We start from the raw sequence: 23,716 nt of genomic DNA on the forward strand, positions 1-23,716 counted from the left end.
GCTGGCATGAGAATACCTGACTTTCTGTTGGCACCTGGCATTACAACGCCTTTACTTCATCTTGGGTTAGTGTGCCTAAAGCTTCAGGTAAATCACAAATAACTCATTAGGAAAAAGGCTGGGACCTCTGTTTTACTATATTCCCAGCTCACAGCTTCCAGTAGACCTGGGAGAAAAACCCACAAATATGCCAACTACTTTAAACCAAAATACTCAAGAAGTTCCTGGAGCGTGAGAAGTTTAACACTAATTCATCACTGGATTCAAACAGCTTCGTCCCACGTACTTCCCTAAAAGGCTCCATTCTCCACTCCACTCCAGTTCTCCAAGTATAAGGAAGTGACATTTCAAGCATTGTGCCTGTTATTAAACTCCTTGCAGCATAAAAATATTTCAAATCAACTACAGGAAAATTGCAAGATTATTTTATTGTGCGCAAGATGACTTTTAGGACTAGTGGAAAGTTCCACAAATGAAGTGCAGATTCAGATGCCTGGGATGTGTTTGTGAGGTAAGGGAGTGATTTTGGTGAGGATGCTCCTGGTGCAGTTTCCATGAAACTTTCCAAACTCCCTCTTGCCCAGGGCTGGGCAGCTCTTGCCATCCCTCCTTTCACCTGGCTCCCAGAAGCTCTTCAGGTCTCCATTCAGCTGTCAATCCCTCAGCACTGTCTCTGCCTCAGCAGCTGGCCAAGTCAGTCTCCAAAGTCAACTGAATCACTTATCTTGGATGTTAAATAACCAACCTCGGTGTTTGTTTGATGTCCCTCTCCCTCAACAAAATAAATAAGACCATTTGGGAAAAAATCCTAGCTAGGTTGACTCCGAGTGTCTAGCAGAGTGCAGCTACTGAGCAAATAAATTACTATTAAGTGAATAAATAAATGAATGGGCAAAAACGTTGCAGAAGGTAGCAGATTTCCCTGTAGCTTGTGCACCCTCAGCTTCCCCCTTCCGAACCTTGTCTCCCTTCCTGGTCCTTCGGTGACAGTCTCTTTGCTGGACATGCTGCCGCAGATGAAGCTATTGCTAGATGTGATTTCAGGACTTCTGGGAGGAGAGCTCTCCAGGTGTGTTGCCACCTGGTGGCAAGGGCTCCCAAGTCATGCCCATCACAGCAAGCCTGCTGGTAACCTCAGAGAACCATAGTCCTATTCTACATATAAACTCAATACATAATAGCTATTATTATTAAATACCATACAACGTGAACATGCTTGCTTTTTTTTATAATTTCTGGCTGTTTCCTAGATTTTTAGTGGCAAGGGTATGAAGGCTACTGGTCCTGTGCCACAGAGAAGCCGTGTCCTGGGAAGGGATGACAAGTGACTCCTTAGGTCAGGTTTAGTGTGTGTCTGTCCACTTCTTGCAGCATTGTCACCCTCCTGGGATGCACCCATGTGTGTTGACGTGATTTCTGTCACTCTTCCCTGTGTGACCGCAAGCTCCATGACATGACAGCTCCCTGTCAACTTCCACTCCTCTCTGTACTCCATACCTAACACATAGTGGGCATTCAATCAATATTCACTCATTGAGTAAAGTTATGAAGAAAAAATAATGGCATATATTAAGAAAATTCTTGGCAGACATCATTTTGTGTGCTATGCTTTGCTGAAAAGCTTCACATAAGCAATTTAAAAATGTAACTTATTGGCTGGGCATGGTGGCTCACACCTATAATCCCAGCACTTTAGGAGGCCAAGGTGGATGGATCACCTGAGATCAGGAGTTCGAGACCAGCCTGGCCAACATAGTGAAACCCCATCTCTACTAAAAATACAAAAATTAGCTGGGCATGGTGGCATGCTCCTGTAATCCCAGCTACTTGAGAGGCTGAGGCAGATGAATCGCTTGAACCTAAGAGGTGGAGGTTGCAGTGAGCCGAGATCATGCCATTGCACTCCAGTCTGGGCAACAAGAGCAAAACTCTGTCTCAATAAATAAATGAATAACTCTTGCTCCAAAATGGATTCAGAACATTTACCCCCACAGAACTCAGAGATGTGCTACACTTAGAACACACAAAAACAGTTTCTATAAGATAAGGAATGGTTAGAAAGCAATCTTTAATTCACATTAAAAATATAAAATTTATGCCGTAAAACTAGTTGTTTTTATCCCAATAATCATAAGGAGATGACGATCTGATTCCTGGGGCTGCTGACAACCACCTCCTCATGCACAGTCTCAGCCTCATCAAGTGGACGCATCTGAGCTGGCATCAGAGCACACAGGCACACCTGTGGCTGCAGCTGGATGCTGACATTTCAGCTCAGTGTCTGAATCTTGGTATTACCACCACCAGAGTCACAGGTTGAATCACTATGGGGGCTAGTTAGCTGTGACCCTTTCCAAGGTCACTGGTGCCACCCTAGGTTATGCCCTGTCATCCCATCCCATAAGTGGACACTATGGGTCACAGAGGTAAAGGAGTATGGTGAGGGTGTGTGGGCAAGATGCCGAGACCAATGAGCCCTGATGTCTCTATGTAGGATACCAACTTGGCATGTTACATTTATGACCCTTTGAACATCTCTTTCACTTGATGTGTTTATTTCCTCACCACTGGAGGAAAATACAGGGGATTGGGCCAGATGAGCTTTTAAGGTCCATTACACCTTCGATATTTAATGATTGGGCAACAGAAATGTATTTATTAATACTGGGCCTTCAACTGTCATGGTTTGAACTTGAGTCCTAAGTCAAGAGACTGCCCGCTGTTATTAATTAGGGTTCCTGACTTGCAAGCAATTAAAACCAACACTGGCTAACAAATCCACAGAAGCAACAGGAGGCAGACACTAGAGCAGCGCTTTGGAAACAAGTAGAAACAAGGTCAGGAAGCAGAAGTCACAGCCATGGTCCCTTCATAGCATGGGTTTGGCAGCAGTCAACACTGCGAGGGCCTCCGACTGTCCCTGAGGACCTTGCTGCAAATTCTCTAGACATAAATTTCCTGGGAGCTCTTCCACCTGCAGCAGAGCCAGGGGAGGAGAAGGAAGTCGAGCTGAGGTTCCCAGGACATGAGTCAGCTACTTATAATTACTCTTCCACCAAAATCACACAAGACACGGAAGAGGTAGTCCCCCAAAAGGAAGCTGGGAGCTCTTAGGAAGGGTAACTCATGCTGGGTACCAAAACCCATGAACATCCATCACAGGAGGAAGAACCTAAGAATATAGAGGAGTGTATTTGCAATACCTCCCATCCTCCAGCACAGCATGTAATGAACTTCAAGAGAATATCTAAGTTGAAGGAGCTATTCAAATTACTGTGGTCCAGAAAACACAATTTTCCTGAAAGAAATGTTGAGTTAGTGCTATCATAATCCACAATATATTGAACACATAATTAGTTAAAAAAAATTTAACAAAAGGAAATTACTGCTCCTGTTGGCAAAACCAGATGCTCTATGAGAATTCACTGAGTCATGGGGACATCCTTCTATTTTTTTTTTTTTTGAGATGGAGTCCATGGAGTCTCATGGACTGGAATGCCATGGTGCGATCTTGGCTCAGAGCAATCTCTGCCTCCTGGGTTCAAGCGATTCTCCTACCTTAGCCTCTCAAATAGCTGGGATTACAGGTGTGTGCCACCATGCCCATGCCCAGCTAACTTGTTTTTTTGTTTTGTTTTTTTTTTTTGGTAGAGACAGGGTTTCACCATGTTGGCCAGGCTGGTCTCGAACTCCTGACCTCAAAGTGATCTGCCCACCCAGGCCTCCCAAAGTGCTGGGATTACAGGTGTAAGCCACTGCACCTGGCCGGGGACATCCTTCTATTGGCAACAAAACTATGCCTGATGCCCATTAGTGGTTTAGTTTTTGAAATTCTGACCATTCAATCAGTCAACAAATATTGAACATCCTGATGTGCCAATTTCCCTTCCCTTTTCCACTCCTGCAAGAGTCCTAAACCCTTTTCTATACCATTTCTAATCTGTTCCTCATGACTTAACCCCAGCCCTTTCACATCCTGAGTGGCATTTGTTCCACAGGTCGCTCACACCTCTGTGAGTTGCCTGTAACGTACCCTCTCCCAGGACTTCCACCGGACACTCACAGAGCCTTCACAATTCCACCAGAAACTTAACTTTAAAGAAGTAAACTACCAAGCTGAAAAGTTGTTTCCTACTTTAAAACAATAAAAAATCTGGATATCAGAGAGCAAATAACAAGTGAGAACTTGTGGCTGTCCACAGCCCAGATGGAAAGCAGGCTGTGGGCAAGTTTATTTCTACACTTAAGAACTCACAAAACAGCCCCCTCGCTCCCTCCTCCCTGACGAGAGGAGATGCACCCTCCACAGGGCGTGTGTGCACATATTTCTTTATCTGCCCCTTCACTCCATCTGTCTTCTCCAGCGGCAGCACCAGAGTTCCACCGAGGAGGGATACAGGCAAGGCAACCTGATTGGAAGAGGAGGCTAGAGACTTGTCTTCAAAAGCATTTACATAGCAAATATATTAGCACCATGTTTACTTAAATTTCATGCCTGTTTAGGATGGCTTTGTGGAGGGGCAGTGTAGAATGTGGAGGAACCTAACTCTCCCCTCCCTCCTCAAGTCACAGCCTATGAGGACATATTACTTATTACAGTTATCAAATAGTTTTAGTATACCCTTTTTAATTTCAAAGGCCAATATAAATCTCAATAAAGTTTGTAGGTTAGGTGATAGTATTGGGTAAATGTTCATTTCTTGAAACATGAATAGCTTGAAAAATGTATCCTAGACATACAAGATACTAACATAAGGGGAAGCTGCTGAAGGCTATTTGAGAACTCTGTGTACTATCTTTGCAATTTATTTGCAAATCTAAAATTATTCCAAAATAAGTTTAAAAAAAAAAAAACTAATATAAAAAACGTTTCCTGGCCAGGTGCGGTGGCTCACGACTGTAATCCCAGCACTTTGGGAGGCCAAGGCGGGGTGGATCACGAGGTCAGGAGAAAGAGACCATCCTGGCTAACACGGTAAAACCCCATCTCTTCTAAAAATACAAAAAATTAGCTGGGCGTGGTGGCGGGCGCCTGTAGTCCCAGCTACTCAGGAGGCTGAGGCAGGAGAGTGGCCTGAACCCGGGAAGTGGAGCTTGCAGTGAGCTGAGATCATGCCACTGCACTCCAGCCTGGGTGACAGAGCGAGACTCTGTCTCAAAAAAAACAAAAACAAAAACAAAAACAGTTTCCTGTTTTTCTAAAGAAAAGTGAATAAACATCCCAAAATTGTTTAGTTTATTTGGAATCTATGTTAACTTTATACTTAGAGCCAATAGTTCCAAAGAGGAAAAAAGAGTCCCAACTTTTATATTTTCAACAGGTCCTCCACTATATTATGAATGACAGCTACAATTAAATAAAGTCTCAATATGACTAAGTTTCATTAGATTCTGTATAACAAGAAATTTTATAAAGACTCACCGCCACACCTTGGAATTAAATGGTCTCAGATGAATTTCTAGCAGATGAAACAGCTGAGGCCACATATGTGTGTGTGTTTATATTTCAGATACTCTGTTCTTAAAGAGTTCTTCCCTTTTTATTATTCATAAATAATAAAAAATAAATCATGACACAGTTCCCTGACTACAAATAACAAATCAATTTTTGAACTGCTTTGAAGATGAAAGAGAAAAGTAAATGCTAAGTAATGGGATGTGTATAAAAATTAAGTGAAATAGAGGTGTGTAGTGGGTCGTGTTTTTTTCCTTTGGATGTCATTATTTCTAATTATTTTAAGCACTGAAAGGAGAAAAAAAAAAGCTACTCTGGTGTCAATAAATAAGAACAACACTCCTTCATGGGTTTTCCTCCTGAAGATCCCTTACTTCTACAATCTCACCGACCTCTTGGCAAATGGTCCCACCTTGCCCCAACTTATCCTCATTTCAGGTAAGACATTTAGCCTCTTTGGATCTCAGTTTTCTCGTACGAAAAGTGAGGAGGTTGGATTAGGAGCAAGATGGGTAACTGGTAGCCTAGGGGCAGTATTCTGGACAGCAGATATTTGTTAGTCTCACAAATGTATATGTATGTTTGAAGTTGTTTGCCAATATGTAATAGTCAAGATAGTTCTCATAACATCTCAGGCTTGGATCTTGGGCTTCTCCTGACACATCAGAACACTGAGACCATGTTCTGGCATGGCACGAAGTCAGGGGGCAAGCAACAGCAGCTGCCCCTTTACCCCTAGGACATACCCTCCAGGACACCATGGTCCTCTCCCACTGGGCCCACTGCTCCAACGGGTTATCTACGTGACCTCTGGAAGCATCCGAGTTTACCACCCTTGCTCTGGACTCCCTCTTGGCTCTAATATTCTCATTCCCAGTGGGATTGTTTACTAAAAAAAGAGAGCTTTAATTTGGCTTTCAACACACTGGAACTCTATAGAGGTTTTAGTCATGTGTTAGTACAGACACAACTGTTCATCTGCTTTGTTTAGAGTTTCTATATGAGACACAAGAAAAATAAATCTAATATTTAGATCACTATACCACAGTAGAGCAGGTATTCAAAATGTTTTAAAGTTACTGCTGCCTAAAGTTGTTCTTCTAGAATGAGCTCTTATTTTAAAAGCTATTTGGGTCAGATGATGGGGTCACTGTAAGATGGATAACAACTCTAACAGATTACTGGTTATACAGTTCGAGTGTTCAAAAATACAATTCCAGTGGTCTACTCTCTTACTCCTTGCCGAACCAATTTTAGAGTGGAAACAAAAAGGACAGAGCACTGGGTAACCCACTCGGGTCCCCTTCCACACTGTGGAAGCTTTATTCTTTTGCTCTTCACAATAAATCTTGCTGCAAAAAAAAAAAGCACTTAAGATGTAGTTGTTCAAAATAAAATGTCAGACTAGGTCAAAATGGACCAAAAATTATGTAAGACTGCATAAAGAAAAAAAATTGTCTGCAATTTTCATTAAGTAGGGTAATTTTTAGCTACTGGTATCATGAAGAGAAAAACAGGAGACTGAATTGGTTCTGAAACTATTTGAAAACATGTTATTTTTAGGAGTGTAGATTAGCCTTTAGGTTCTTTTCTAAGATGATACAGTACCAGTTTCCTAGAGGTTCAGACTCCTTTTATTTTGGAAATAAGTTTAACACTACTCTTTCTTTAGGTGGGGAAAATAGGTAAAAGCTATTATGCTGCTGGACTTGACATTAAAAATACCCTGGCATTTCAGAGCACAGGAGCTTTTCTGCTTTTGTTTTTATTTTTTAGTACTCTAACCTCAAATCTAAATTTACAACACTGCCGGAGATCTTAGGAATTATGAGGAAATTACCTCATTCCCTTTAAACTTTTTCAGAAAGCAAAGTTCTCTCCATATATGGCAAACCAAGAAGGAAGCAGAATCAAGTTACATTCATTTAGGAGCTGCCAGGACTTACCAATTGTTTTGTTCCAGGCACACCTACAACCCACGTGTGAGCAGGCCAACCCTGGCACAGCTGGGTGGCTAGGGAGTGCCTGCCCTCACCTCTCCAACATCAAGCAGTATAAGAGTGGGCCTGGCAGGGGGTCCTGGCCACCAGAGGCACCCTGTGCTAGATGAGCCACTTTCTTAGGGACGTTGAATTGGTAACCTGCACAGGAGAGAAAGGCGAAACAGGCAGGCTGAGGACCACAGTGGGGAGATCTCAGAGGAGGAAGCAAGGGGCGTGTGCTGCTGAGGGGCAACAGCATGACCCAGTCAGCTGGGGTATGCCCAGGGAGGCACGGACAGACCATCCGCTGTCTGCAGGCCTGGCTGGGAGGCTGCAGAGATGGTTTCTGCCGTTTCCCAAGCATCCTGAAAAGCATCCCCATCAGCCTGTGGCAAACGGAGAATCACCTGCCTCTGCACCTGGAAAGGCCCAACCCCACACACTTTCTTAATAGAAGCTTTTTGTAATACTTCGTAAAACAAAAACAAAAAACTAACTCTGTGAATAACTAAGACATTTATTTCTATAAGGCAGAGTTTTGAAGAGATCAATCATCTCAGACATGGGCAATAAAACCCTCTTGAACTGATGAATTTGCAGAAATCAGCTGCAGACTAATGCACTGCTTCTTGGAATCCATAAAAATTGAAGCTTTTTGTTTGGGTCTACTATGCTAATATCCCAAGGAAGAAAGATGCACAGTCACTTTCATGAACCATAAATACTAAGAAGAGACTCTGAGAAATGGAAGAAAAAAAAGAAAAAAAATGATTAATGTGATATTGCTGATGATGGATAAGCCAAAGAGGTTATTTGATTACACATAAATATGAAATGTTTGGGTGGAGATACAGAGGCATCAGTAAAATGTACAGATACGGCCGGGCGCGGTGGCTCACGCCTGTAATCCCAGCACTTTGGGAAGCCGAGGCGGGTGGATCACGAGGTCAGGAGATCGAGACCATCCTGGCTAACACAGTGAAACCCCGTCTCTACTAAAAATACAAAAAATTAGCCGGGCAAGATGGTAGGCGCCTGTAGTCCCAACTACTCAGGAGGCTGAGGCAGGAGAATGGCGTGAACCCCGGGGGGCGGAGCCTGCAGTGAGCCAAGATCGCGCCACTGCGCTCCAGCCTGGGCGACAGCGAGACTCTGTCTCAAAAACAAAACAAAACAAAATGTACAGATACAAGTGGCAATAATTGGAAAACCTGATACACAAAATCAGACCAAGAAAGTTGGTAACTTTAGCTTTCAGTAAGTTTGGCTTTAATACAACCTCATGTTGGTTAGAGGTAGCAAAAAAATGGGTTTACAAGTACCTTTTAAAAAACTATCAACCTGGGGCTGAACAAAACACTAGTTGGGATCATTCCCACCACCTGGGCTTTTCCTAGCCTAAACAACATCTTTTGAACTACCTACACTTTATGGGAAATACACCACAAGAGTAGGGAAAAAATGAAAATAACATAAAATGATGCAAATATTGAAAAATCGGTCAGTGGAGAGAAAAAATTAGATTAAGTATATGCATAAATGAGAACAGATAAAGACAAGTGATAAAGATCAGTGACAGAACATGCTTGACATAATTATTTAACAGATAACATACAAAGGGCAACAATTACTTTTTATTTTATTATTTTTTTATCTTCCATTTTCAGAGGACAGGAAGATAATTCTTCACAAAAGGGAAGTAGTAGCCAAAACTAAGACAAAACAAACACACAAACAACAAAAAGAAGCAAGAGCATCTGAGAAACAGGGAGAGCTCTTGCAGATTTGAAGAGAGACTTGGTAAGTGAAGGATTATTACAACTATCCTGGATGTGAAACAAATAATTAAGGACAGTTCAGCCCTACAAATTTAACTGGGGAAATACACAAATAAAAATCCAAATGTATTTCCCTGTCCTTATATTCATTTTTCTATTTCTTGCTCTCACCAGAGAACACTCAAAAACACTACAAATCAGCAAGCCTTTTAAATTCTAAGTACAAATAAGTGGCATACAAGTGGAATAAGAAATTCTCACACATATTCTAACTATGCCAGGCATCTTAATCTAGACTATTTTATGGGCTGCTTCTGAACCCCACAAATACTCTTCCTACTAGTCTTTTCTTGGTTTTGTTATTTCTCCTTTTGGAGGGTACTCTTTAGATAGAACAAAATCTGTCTTCACTTGTGGGGTGAGCCACACAGAGATCTTCTCTCCGCTAGCTTTCTATCATCCAGGGAGGGCACTGTTCTATTGCTAGAAATACACACAGTGATGAGCTGAAGTTTAAAAGGAAGAAAGCAATTTTATAATTGTTCTGACAACATAGTTTTAAAAAAATCAACGAAATGAAATCTTTTCTATCGATTGATAAAAATTAGAATCTACTTCCAGTTTTGGAAGCTCTTAAATTATGAAAATGGATCTGTACTCCAAATTAAATTTGGGGAACACCCATTCTTTAAAAAAAAAAAACAATTTAAAAAGGTAGCATCTGCTGAAGCACTGAAGTGGGGCACAGGTCATTAAAAGTGGGAATTAGGAGTCGGGTGACTTGAGGCTGGGTCAGGCTTGGGCTGAGGAAGTTGGGTGAAGACGTGTAATCTTCATAGACCTCAGTTTCCTCCTTTGAAAATAGCATTTGATGAGATGATCTCCCAGAATCCCTTTCTATCTCTAAAATCCTATTACCCTTCTATTGAAAATGCTCAATTTCACAATTGACACTTGAATTTCTACAAAAGTTTAGTGCAAAATAGTCTCCCTGTAAGTGACAGTAGAAAGTGCATTTGTGCTGAGAGCACAGAAAGCATCAAGCAACTAAGGAAAAGCACCTGCAAACGCCCTTTTCATTAAAACACTAAGGACCGATTTTCAAAAGTAAGAAAACAAGACCATTCATCTCTTCAGCGACAGAGGTCCAGAAATAAAAACAAATTGCTATTAAAATGCAAATGTAGGCTGGGTGCGGTGGCTCACGCCTGTAATCCCAGCACTTTGGGAGGCTGAGGCAGGCGGATCACCTGAGGTCAGGAGTTCGAGACTAGCCTGGCCAACATAGTGAAATCCCGTCTCTAGCAAAAATACAAAAATTAGCCAGGCATGATGGTGGGTGCCTGTAATCCCAGCTACTCAGGAGGCTGAGGCAGGAGAATCACTTGAAGCTGGGAGGCGGAGTTTGCAGTGAGCTGAGATTGTGCCACTGTACTCCAGCCTAGGCAACACAGTGAGATTCCGTCTCAAAAAATAAATAAATAAATAAAATGCAAATGCAATATCACAGTATTTGGATAAGCTTTTAAGAAAGGACCTGGAATTACCACTTTAGCACTAATAAGAAAGTTTATAGTGTAGCAACTTTGAGTAAATTAAAGAACTAAAGAGAAAGGCTGGCACAAAATACATTAACCAACCAGATAACAACTGTATATAAAATGTCCACACTTCAGGGAATGTGTAATGTGTAATATGTGTTTAAGGGGGAGGGGGGACTTAAGATAGTTGGACTGTTAAAAGACATACCCAGAAGAAGACAACAGAGAATTCAAGATAAAAGTAGTTATGGGCCGGGCGTGGTGGCTCACACCTATAATCCCAGCACTTGGGAGGCCAAGGCGAGTGGATCACTTGAGGTCAGGAGTTCGAGACCAGTCTGGCCAACATGGAGAAACCCCATCCCTAAAAAATTAGCTGGGCATGGTGGTGGGCACCTGTAGTACTACCAGCTACTCCGGAGGCTGAGGCATGAGAATTGCTTGAAACCGGGAGGTGGGGGTTGCAGCGAGTCGAGATTGTGCCACTGTACTGCAGCCTGGGTGACAGAGCGAGACTGTCTGAAAAAAAGGTAGTTATGATGTCACCAAAAGAGCTGGGAACCAAAATCAGAAATTGATGAGTCTGGCCTGATTTTTGTTAGGTGTGAGATTTCTGTCAGGAATGCCAGCAAGGAGTCTGGAACTGGAAATGCAGGCAGAGCAGGAAGGGATGGAGGGAGGTGAGGTGATGTCAGTGGTGAGATGTTCAAGAAGCTCTTCAAGTGTGATGAGAATATCTGCCTCTGTTTTTTAGATGTGCATCCTGAAAATTTTCCTGAGGATGTCTTAAAGGTCCACTATGTGCAAACTAATTGGTAGGCAAAGATTTATTTTAATCAAACTACATTTTCAAAGACTGTTCTAAAATACAATGCTCCATCCAATAATAACTTAATTGTATATACACATAGATAGCCCCAGAACTAATGGTATATTTTCAAAATTTTAAGAATTGTTTACATATGGTTTGCCTGCAACCTAACTTAAAAAAAAAAAAAAAACAAAGACAAAAACCTAACCGTATTTCTTTGAAGTCTAGACTACATGCCAGTAGACAGAGCAGCCTTTGCAGCTCTTAAGCAAAAATCATCATAAATAGGAAAGTAGGCAAAGAACTTTTCATTATAGTACTAGATATTTCAAGGTAAAAGGTTGAAACACAGAATACATTTCACCCTGGTAATTTCCAGTTACAGTAAAAAGAAGAAAAAATTTTAACACTGTCATGTCATGCTCTCTAACTAACAGGAATAAGTGATAGCTGCATTCCACACAGAATGTTTTCAATGCTGTGCCCCAGGCTGCAGAATCACACAACTTATTAAACTTATAAACTTTACTATATTTTGTAGGAATACTAAAGACATCTTAATTCAGTCTACAAAAACAGACACTTATGTAATTTAAACATAGCCCAAGTAACTAAAGAAATAAACTACTCAGCCATTCAAGCTACTTTAGTAGTGTGTCGTTGATGGGGAAGAAGTAACTGGGCTGTAATTCTTACAGAATAATACATTGAAAATAACCTATAATTAGTACCATTCTAGGAAGAAATGTAGGTAATTTAAAAAGTGTGCTACTAGCTAATAATATAAACAAATAAAAAGACACATTATTTTCAAGTACTTTGGAAATAACTTCGTCAGAAGAATTTGCTTTCAATTAACGTGTCAATTAAAATTATTCTTATCTTCTCATTAAATGAGGAAAATGCACCTGTCAGAGGCACTAAAAATAATAAAACTGCACTTAAAATGTGTTGAGTCTACAACTAGAGCTCTTCTCTAATTTAAAAATGATTCCTTTCCTTTTTTAAACAACAGGAGTAAAGACTGGTTGGATGTGACAAGTGATCTCCTTGCTCTCTTGTTGTTTTCTCTTAAGAAGGAGGGAGCAGCCGCCCAGCCACCTGAAGGGAGGTATCCTGGAAAGCAGGATGCAGATGGAATAGGGCAATAGGAAAAAGGGGAAACCTCTTTCAGTGCTTTAAGCATCATGTGATGGCAAAGTAAAATAGTACTTCCTTGGAAGACAGTTAGGCAGCTTCTTACACAGGTAAACATACACCTACCATGTGATCCAGCCGTTCTTATTTCTAGTTATTCACCCAAGAGAAATGAAAGTGTATATTCAGGCCGGGCACAGTGGCTCACACCTGTAATCCCAGCACTTTGGGAGGCGGAGGTGGGTGGATCACCTGAGGTCAGGAGTTCGAGATCAGCTTGACCAACATGGTGAAACCCTGTCTCTACAAAAATACAAAAATTAGCCAGGCATGATGGTGGGTGCCTGTAATCCCAGCTACTCAGGAGGCTGAGGCAGGAGAATCACTTGAACCCAGGAGACGGAGGTGGCAGTGAGCCAAGATAGCATCATTGCACTCCAGCCTGTGTGACAAGAGCGAAACTTTGTCCCAAAAATAAATAGATAAAATGTATACATGAGTGTCCATAACAATTTTATTTGTAATAGCCAAAACCTAGAAACAATGCCTGTGTCTATCAACAGATGAAAATGGTATATCCACAAAATGGAACACTACTCAGCAAGAGTTCGAATGAACCACTGATACATACAATAACATGGATGAATCTCAAAATAATCACTTTTTGAGTGAAAGAAGCCAGACAAAAATCCATACATAGTGTGATTCCACTTATGTTAATTTTAGAAGACATAAACTAATCTATAACATAGAAATCAGATCAGTTGGTTGCCCAGGGACAAGATGGTGGTATTACAAAGGAGTGCAAGGATACTTTGGGGATGCTAAATATGTTCATTATCTTGATGTTCATGATGGTTTCACAGGTGTGTCAAAACACATACATATGCCATACATATGTCAAAACTCATCAAATTGTACATTTTAAATATGTAGAGTTGATGTATGTCACTTATACCTTAATAAAGCTTTTTATTTTATTATTCTATTCTACTCTACTCTACTCTACTCTACTCTACTCTACTCTATTCTATTTTTGAGACGAAGCTTCACTCTTGTCACCCAGGCTGGAGTGCAATGGCGTGATCTCGGCTCACTGCAACCTCCGCCTCCTGGGTTTAAGCGATTCTCCTGCCTCAGCCTCCCCAGTAGCTGGGATTACAGGCGCCCACCACCATGCCCGGCTAATTTTTGTATTTTTAGAAGAGACAGGGATTCACCATGTTGGCCAGACTGGTCTCAAACTCCTGATCTCAGGTGATCAGCCTGACTTGGCCTACCAAAGTGCTGGGATTACAGGCCTGAGCCACCATGCCTGGCCAATAAAGCTATTTTTAAAGAAAAGCATCAAAATGGGCTGAGTCTCCAGAGACAGGAAACAGGCTAGACATGGAGGAACACATCCCCTGAAGGAGAGGAAGCCTCGGGGAAAAATACAGAGAAAAAGATGTGTAATTATATTCCATTTAGGAGGAAGAGTACACTGAGGCAGTGGCCCCCCCATCCCACTTGCTGACAGGTCCACAGAGCCTTTTGAACAGGAGCAAGAGGGCTACAGTGATGTACTAAGGTCCTGGAGAAGCAGAAGAGAGAAAGCTGACTGTCTGTGGCCCGCTCTCATAAGAGGGAAAACTGTCCAGTCCTGTGCACCAGAGTTACAGTAGGCAAGAAGATAAGAATTTAAGAGAAACATGAACTTCTGTAAGCAGGATTCCTAATCTGACATCAAAGGCATCAACCCCAGAACCTTTCTTTACTCCATCTATGGCCCTTGAATTTAATAAGAGTGTTCACCCACAGGAGGGAATACAAGCCCAGGGCAGGACTGTGAGAAGCACACTGACACCAGATGAGCAGGGGCTGCCCATGGAAGGGGCACTTCTGGGAGTAGTTCCGGTTTTCGGGTAAAGCCCCTCACCCTCTCTGCATGTTTCAAGCATTTATTTGTGTCACGCACAATGGGAACTACTGGGGATATGGCTGCCCCAGGTGCTGACATCACAGTGGAGGGCTGGGCCAGGTGCTGGAGGTCTGTCTTGGGCCCCCAGCTCTGAGACGGAGCAAAGATCCAGTCACTAGAGTGTTTCCATCAGGACTCCTCAGGCCCTTCCACGCTCTGACACCAAAGATAGTTCCTGACAGCATCCAAGCTCATCACCCTCCACAGATACCAAGAGAGAGATTAGTTTTCTAAACCCATCACAAAGTGAAAGTCAGTGCTAGGTTTTAAATCCCACCTAAACATTATAAGTTTTTAAATTTGCCTCTCAATCTTCCTTGAATTAGGGATAACTGATTGTCATCCCATTTTTGAGATCTCAGTCATCCTTCTGCGTGCATCACCACAACTGAGAGGAAGGAAAGAGCACTGGATGTGGAGTGAGGAGACATGGATTCTGTTACTACCCTGCTCTGCAGAACCCAACAGTATGTCATTGAAACAAAACAATACAAAACCCTGTCTGCAAAAGAAGACTCATAAGTAAGGGTGTTTTGATGATTTCCCAGTTTACTTATGTCCTTAATTCTAAGGAAGTGCAATAAGGGACTTGTCAATAGGAAACCCTGTTAAGTTTCAGGGAGGTGGGAGCTCCTTCCTTTCCTTTTACTTCAAATTATTTTAAGCATTAAAAAAACGGGGGGGCGGGGGGGAACTAGTCTGGTGTCAGAAGAAAGAACAAAACCCTGTTCATAAGTTTCTCACTGTGTCTGAGGCAAATCACTTAACCTCTCTGGGATTCAATTTTCTCAACTGTAAAATGGGAGTTGGATTAGATGTGGGTTGTGTTGTTATTATAAACATTCATTCATTCATTCATTCATTCATTCAATATTTGAGAACCTACTCCATCCAAGGCATGTTCCAGGCAATAGGTTATAGAGTTAAAAAACAGGCAAGAACCTTGCACTCCCGCCTACATTTCAGAGGGACCAAAAATAGAGAACTAAATAAGATAATGTCAGATAGTGACAAACACGAAGAAAACAATACGCGAGGAGTGCTTGAGTTGGGGTGGAGTGCTGTTACTTTACTTTAGGAAGGGTGGTGGGGGACAGCTTCTCTGAGCTGTAAGAGTTGAGCTGAGTCTGGAATGATGAGAAGGAACCAGACACTTGCTTCCAAGCAGAGGTAACAGAAGGGCAAAAGCCCTGAAGTAGGAATAGGCTTACTTGGTGAAGAGAAGCTATCCCCTTTTCATTGTATACCCCATTCGAGTGGTGTGTATTAATGCCACTTAAATATATTCATACAAGACATTTTAAAGAGGAGTAAAATATCATTGGATTTGAACAGTTCCTTCAAGGCAGGCTTTCTCTTCCACACGGCTCCTTTGTTCTTCTCCGGTTTCTGTCCTCATGGTCATAAATTCCCTTACTTACTCCAGGCAGCACTAAACAGGATTTAAGTCAGTGCTTTTCAATCTTTTATAACAGCGACCCATAGTGAGAAGTAAACTTTATGTTGCAACCCACCATACATATAAAACTAAAGTTTTAAAAATTACCAACTTTACTATGACTCCCTGCAATACACTATCATACATTCTGTTTTATTTCATTTTTTTTAAATGCTAAGGTGATTTCATGGGAAACTTACTGTTTGAAAAACAGTATTCTAAACCAACATTGACTAGTAATTTTGTTCAAACACAAACCAAAACATGAAAAAATCCAGCATTAACCTCAAATGCCACCTCCTTCTCCCTTTTTTCTGTATACATCCTTGCTTTGACACAATGAAATCTAAATTTCTCTGTGTAACTTGTAGAGGAAATGACCAGAAGGGGCATTTCCAGGAAAGCTGGAAGTGAAGGAAAGAAACCCAAATATGCAAATATTCAAACTGTTCACTAGGTGAGGATACACCATTGGTTTCAAAGACTGCCCAAGAAGGAAAGATCCATAGTCTTCACAATAACCAGAAGATGTGTTGGGGGTAGGGGTATGAGGTGGTGATAGGTAAGCCATCAAATTTTAAGTTCCTGGAGGGAATGCAGTCTGTATCCCTACCTTCCCTCATCAGAATTTCAGCCCCATGTGGACTGATGTGCAACTACAGCACTCAGAACCATCCCCAGCACACAACACATACATGGGTGCTCAAAAACAATTTGTTCCACAACTTTTGAATAATGGAGCTCATTGTCACCATCAAACCCTAACTTTGCATGCATACCCAAGTACTAAATTTTCCTGGAATGTATAAATGTCATACAATAGTAAACTAACTTCCTGCTTATTTCCCAGTCATTGTTAAGCCCAGGTATTAATGAGTTATTTTTCTCAAGCACAAAGTGGGAAAAGGATATTTTCTACTGCAAGGTATAAGAGATAGTATTGACTGTAATGGAAAGATTCCGCGTCTGTTAATGGCCATGGTAAACTCCTAAACAGCTGGGATTAAAATGAGTATGTTAATTTATTAAGTAGTTTCCCAAGGGAAACTAACCAGCAGGCTCTGTCAGCCAAGGGCGCTCTCTGATAGAACCATGGCAATTTCTCTGTGAAACACAGTTACCATCCTCACCCCTGAAGTCAGAGTGCATGCACCCAATTTTCAGGAGTCCCGGGGTCCTGGTGTCGCAAAAATTACACCCGCAAGGCAAGCATTTTCCCACCTGCCACACAGCTGCCACACACAGAAAGCAGCTCCTTTCAACTATGCCCTTCAGCCCTAATTAGGGTCATCATTAACGATTTCAAATTACAACTGTTGCTTTATCTCAAAACAGAGCTAAACAGGGGAGTTACATTCATGGTGGTTTTCTTTTAAGTCATTTATCTGCTCTTCTCTCAGGGGCAAAAAAGATGTTGAGACAAGTGTGAACCTGCCAGAGCTTCTCATTATAGATGCAGCCCTCCTCTCCTCCCTCCCGCTTTTCCACTCCAGCACCCCTCCCTGTCTGGCTTTCCTGAATTGAGGCAGTAGCCTCCGGTAAGAAACTGTAAGTGGCTCCGTTATCAAAACAAGGAGGGATTCACAGCAGAGGGAGTGTGTCAGGCGACCCAGGGAAGAACCCCTCCCTTCTCCTGACAGGTCCATTTACCCCGTTCCCTCAGGTCAACAATAACTCGGGTTTCATAAAGGAAGAAAGTCTTAGAGGAGGAAAATCAACCCATTCAAATACAGGAGCATCTGCTTAACGCAAGACGGAACGAACCCCGCTGCCAGACCGGTGGTGTGGGCAGGCGAATGTGTGCGTGTGCATAGGAACAAGCCTATATATGGATGAGACATTAGTAGCAACGAGAGGAGAGCCACCACGATTGACAAAGCCACAACTATTACGATTTGAAATATCCCCCGCAGGCACTGACTTTTGGTGCCAGAATCTCCCCGGATTTATTTTCAGGCAAGTGACTCACAACCTGGTCTCCATAAGTAATTCCATTAAAATGAGTCGCCGGTTCCACTAACCCGAGTTTCCGCTGCCCTCTGGCTGCTCCTCCTTCCTCTCAGCCCATCCTGCAAACCCAGACAGCTCACAGACCGAGCAACCTTATCCCCAGGGGAGCAGACGGCAGGCTCTCCGGCCTGGCCCCCACCCTCGAGGAAGAATGAATGGGGCCGCGGGCGGGCAGGAGCGCAGGGAGGGGGCGTGCGGGCTGTGCGCGGGGTGTGTACGCGTGTGTGCGCGCGTGGGCACGCACCCCGGCCAACTTACGGAGGTGGAGTTGGTCCTCGCCTGGCCCTGGTTCCGTACCTCCTGCTCCCGGAACTGCAGCCCGGCCAGATGCTTCTCCAGCGCCTCCCAATCCATAGGTGGCACCGGGGGCTCTTCAGGGACGCAAGTCCCGCCGTCTGGGGGCTGAAGGCAGAGCCCACCAGCCGCCGGGCCGCGGCCACTGCGCCGGCCCCCAGCCGGCTGGGGCTTTTGGATCGCCCGGCGGGGGCCCCGGGAACTGCTCGGCCGGCCAGCCACCACCACGTTGCCATTGTGCCTGAAGTCCTGGGGGTCGTGCTGGTGGAGGTTGCCGTTGGGCACCGGGGGCGGCATGGCGGTGGTGGCGCTCCTGCCCTCGCCGCCGCCGCCGCCGCTGCGGGTCCTGGAGCTTACGTCCCCCGGTTCCCGGGCCGGACAGCGGCCATCCCGGTACCCTCGCTGGTCGCGCTCGTCCTCCTCTTCCTCCTCCTCCCCGTCCTCCTCCGGCGCCCACTCATCAATCACCTTCTTCTGGTAGACCGGGAAGGGCTCCTCATAGTCCTCCAGAGCAGACACCAAGTCCAGGCTGCCCCCCGGCGACGATGAAGATTTGCACTCGGAGCAAGGGGTCACTTTCGTGGAGTTGGACTGTGAACTGGCGCGGCTGCTGCTGCTGCTGCTGCCGGCGTCACTGCCTAGATCCATCCCATCCTCTCGGTAATCCTAGGGGGAGGAAGTAGAGAGAGTGAGCCGCTGGGCCGAGCCTGCTCCAGCCTCCCGCCGCCCGCCGCCCGCCGCCCGCCGCCCGCCGCCCGCCGCAAATGCCCCGGCTCAGTGCCCCGCACCCTGCGCCCACTGGGTCAGAGGTGCATCCCCCAAGGAGGCCTGGGGGCGGGAGCCAGCACCAGCCTGAAGCTTCCCTCCTGCCCGCCTTTCCTCTCACACAACCAGACTTCCTGCCGGTAACTAACCCTCAAATTAGCAAAGGGGTGCCCAGCCACCAGCGCGCACACTTTTCATAAGAGGGACCCCGCGGCGCGCGCAGACTTTGTATTAACCATTTTGCGCCGGGCGCGCCCCTTTACCCCGCCCCAAGGATTCTCCGAGAACCAGACTTTCCCAGGAAATTATAATTCCCTGGGGGCGGGAACTGAGAAGGGGGTGGGCGGCTACTAATTTCGCACCTCGCTCTAGGCGCTGAGACCACCCCCCGCCCCGGCCCGGCCCGGCCCCGCCCCGCCCCTTCCCCGCCCGCGGCTGGGAGACCGGGTTCGCGCGCGAGCTGAGCTTTACTTTCTAAGGAACCGCTGACAGTCGGAGGTCTCACTCCCGCCTCCGCGTTTCCCTGGCCGGCCCCTCCTCCCACCTGCCGGAAGGCTTGGGGTGGGGGGCGCTCTCGGCCCGCGCCGGGCAGGGTGGTCCCCCGACTCCCCAAAAGGTGTGCCTGGCCGGGGCGCGGCAGCAAGTCGCTGCAGGCGCCGTCACCGCCCTAGGGGAGGGAGGACGCGCCCTCCTGGCGGTGGAGCCGGTCCCGCCACCGAGCATGCCCAGAGGCTGCCGGGCGCGGCGCAGTCCGCAGTCCCGGTTTTCGCGGCAGCAGGCTGGAGCAGGAGGCAGGCTGGGATGGGGTTGGAGGGGCCCAGGATAGGCCCAAAAGAAGGGGGCGCTGGGCGTTAGGGACGCAGGTCCAGCCAGTTAGCAAGGGCGGCGCGCTGGGGAGAGTGGTGTATTTTGACGCCGACGCCCGTATTTTCTTGGCGTGCCTCAAGCAGTCTCTGCGTGACTCGTTACCCCGCCGAAGCCACCCGGCACCCCAAAGCACGAGCCTGGCGCCTCCTATTCCACGCGGAAGTGTCCGAGTGACCCTGTGAAGGACCTTCCTCCCCTCACACACGCACATACACAAGCCCATGTGGGAGCCCGAGTGACGTATGCTCGGTGGTCATGCACCATCATTTCCCTTCCACCTTCCTCCTCGCCGCTTCCTCTCCCTCCACCGCGCAGCTCCAGCCGCCCTGCCGCCGCCGCATCCCCTTCCAAGTTCAGGCTGTGGGTGGAACCTGTTGCTTTAGCTCACGTTTCCTTTCCTCTCCGGGCTGAACGCTGAGGATGACCTCAGCAAGGTGTGTGTATGGGGAATGGAGGGTAAGTGCGAGAAAGGACTCCTGTCTAGCGAGGAGACAGGGGAAGCGGGTGGGGGCGAATGTTCTAAAGGGTTGGACGAGCCACCAGAGACTCTTTCCGCCACCTCCAATCAAGGGGACTTTGAAGGAGGGGAAGAGGGTGCCCCTGGCACATCCGCTGCCTTTGCTTCCTTACATATTTCAGGTACCTGAGTCAAACCTATGCTGGCGTTTTCAAAAACGTACGGGCTGCCTGAGTCTGGCAGCTAATCTCCTTTGGAAGAAGGTTCTATTAAATGAAAAATACCAACACTTGGAAAAACATAGATGCATCACAGAGCGCCTACTAAGGATTTCCTGTGAACCAACCATTCTGACCTGTAAGAACTGGGAAACTAAGAAAGGCCCTTTTCTCTGTGGTGATTGTGAAAAATACTACTTAATTTTATAACAAATCGGAGAGAACCAATTTTTCTGAACTTCCAGATTTGGGCCTATTGCTAATTATTCCCAATGAATTCTAGCCTGGACCAAATGAATTCCCTGGCGTGGCACAGTCCAGATGGAAGAACAGGGGAATGCATGGGATTCCTAAGTAGGGAGTGGCTGCCACCCTGAGGATTCTTCTAAGCCCTAGTGGGATGTGGTGCTGAGATCGTTTTTGAAGTGATTTCTGTGAGGCACGACTCTCCTGTCCTAGGTAGACCTGAGCCAGGGAAGAAAATCTAACCTTTCAACTCCTCTGGAAGCAGCAATCTTAGGAATAACTGGAAAAGGGGCCTTCTGGTCTGGCCAGCTCTTTTGTAAAACGGTACTGATGATTATTTAAATTGTCTTTTATGGTAACATCTGTAAACAGCCTGTCTTGTGCTCCAAATATGGTTTGACTTTGAGATTGCTGTGGAGCCCTGCCTGCCACTCCAGCGGGGTGGAGGTGGCCCTGTGAGTAGGAAGATGTAAGTAGGAAACATTTGGTGTGCTGGGAATTAGATAGCTGTTTTCCAGTTCACCATATGACCTGGCATGGCTTAGATCACAAAAAGCTCCCTGCTCTGTGGCAGGACACAGGTGGACAGATAAGTACTGATCACCTGGGGTGATGAGAGAGAGTTGTGGTTTCATTCCAAGTTTTGAACATTAGGACCTCCTCGGCCACCCACCCAGACTCCCTCTGAGCTCTGGGCTCATCCCCCTGTTGCCCAGATGGTCCATGTTCAGGGAATGCAAAATAAGGCCTAAGAAAAATGTTTGGCAAAGTAAGTCTAGTGCCAAAAATGCATGGCATTTCAAAGCCAAATATAAACATCTTTGAATTACCTGTACTTTTAAATTATTTTCCGACCAGATAATTTCTGGATCAGATGGGAAAGTACCAGGTTTCCCTTCTTTTCTCTTCATGCAAGGTGCCTGACTAGCCCAGTTTCCTTTCTGTTTCCAGCCTTCCATCTCCTGCCAGGAACCCTCCCACTTTGGAACAGGAAGCCCTGCCAAATCCTAGGCCCAGCAACAGCCTGCAGATATGTCCAGCAAGATAGGGAGATGATTTGCAAAGTGATTGAAAGATTCTGTCTTCCTGTTTACAGGAACATTTTTTCAAGTTAGGAGCTTGGAGCTTTCAGACTTAGATTTGTCTCTTGAAACCTATGTAAATTAGACAGCAGAGGTGTGGGATAAGCACCTTCGTGCTCTGGCTCCAGCACCTTTCCCCATCAATCAACAAGTCCTGTCAATTCTACATAAGTACAAGGTCCCTCTCAAATACACATTGCCCCCACCCCAGTCTAGGCCGCTGTGTCCTGAAATTACTAAATAGTTTCCCGACTGATACCTGCCTATTCTCTTCATGCAGCCAGAGTGGCCTTACTAAAATGCAAATCTGAACAAGTTTCTCCCTTGCTTCATTAACTACTCCCCTACCCACCCAGGTCTGCTCACTGCTCTTAAACGAACTATTTCTCCTCCTCCACCCCACTTCTTTTGGTAAATTTTTACTCATCCTTCAAGTCTCAGCTTAAATGCTACTTCCTCAGGGAAGGCTTGCCTGATTCTCTGTACCTGCCCTTACTGGGTCAGGTGACATTGGCATGTGCCCATGACACTCACTGCATTTATCTTATGCACTGTATTGAGGTTGCTGTTTAATTGCTCATCTTCTCTACTAGACTCACAAGAAATACTTTTATATCAAGACATAGGCCAAACATTCATATAAAAATATATGCAAGGGAAAGAAAGTTTCATAAAACTCTTATTTTGTAAAATCATATGCGAATTCATGTAAAACTAAATCTGGTCACACCTTACTGCATTGACTTCCCAATCCTTAGATGGGTCAGGGCTTCTAGTGTGAAAAAAATACTCTAAATTCCATGAAGTGGGGGACAATTTCCCTCATTCACGGTAATTGGAATGGAATAGGAGCTTAATAGGTATGTGTTGCTGGAATTATTAATGATAATATCTAATTCATATAATCCTCGAAGATCCTATGAAGAAACTACTATTACCCCCACTTACAGATGAACAGGCTGAAGACTGAGGTTAAGTAACTTGCTGAGTGTCAAAAAGCTGGTAAGGTAGATGGCAGAGCCAGGATTTGAACCTGAGTAGTTTGCATTCAGAATTCTTGTCCTAGTCACTCAGCTCAGTATCCTTTGGTCAAGGTGCATATGAATGAATTTACCCAGCAAAAATGTCAGAAAGGGTCTCCTTGCAGCTACTTCAAATAGATCTCAGTCTGCCCTGCAGAGGCTCCTTGGGCAGTATTTATGTCTGTGCAGTGAAGAAGGCATCTGGCAAGAACAGCTGTTCCCCTTTGCTCACACGTGCTCAACCTCCTTAACCACCAAGTCTAGCAATATTTAGCAAGTAGGGAGATTTAACTGTATAAAGGAAGAGTATAGATACTTCCAAAAATGCAATCTCATATTGTTATGAACTATGTGCTGTATATCCCCCCAGCCCCCAAAAAACAAATCCTTTAAAAAGAAAGCCACCATTAGATTGGGGTATTTATTTTGTCATCAATAGGAAACTGTCTAGATTAATACTCAAAGATAGGGGTAAGAAGATTGTGTTCCTCAGGGGTCAGTGCTATTTATAGGATTTTAATCTGTAAAGGCAACATTTGAGAAAGGACATGGTTGAAATATTTGAATCAAAGAGTATGAATAGACAGGAAAATATTTATTTGCAGAATTTCCAAACTAATTCTTATATTACTACCCCTGATGCTGAACCTTAA

General features: G+C 44.7%; 1 protein-coding gene across 2 annotated transcripts in view; it reads right to left on the reverse strand.

The window, feature by feature from the left end:
* Positions 1–19,559, reverse strand: part of LOC116463396 (schwannomin-interacting protein 1) — a 131,347-nt gene extending 111,788 nt beyond the window's left edge. The window contains exons 1-2 of one of the 2 annotated variants that reach the window (XM_032146481.2): positions 19,534–19,559; positions 18,371–19,072 (exon numbers count right to left, since the gene is read on the reverse strand). In XM_032146481.2, coding sequence (XP_032002372.1) covers positions 18,371–19,054 — 684 coding nt within the window. In that variant the 5' untranslated portion in view covers positions 19,055–19,072; positions 19,534–19,559. Of the gene's footprint in view, positions 1–18,370; positions 19,073–19,320; positions 19,404–19,533 lie in introns of those variants that run through there. The other variant, XM_032146480.2, reaches the window with a different exon arrangement.
* Positions 19,560–23,716: the final 4,157 nt, after the last annotated feature.

The sequence above is a fragment of the Hylobates moloch genome, unplaced genomic scaffold (genome assembly GCF_009828535.3).
Source record: "Hylobates moloch isolate HMO894 unplaced genomic scaffold, HMol_V3 SCAFFOLD_35, whole genome shotgun sequence".
Lineage (NCBI taxonomy): Eukaryota > Metazoa > Chordata > Mammalia > Primates > Hylobatidae > Hylobates > Hylobates moloch.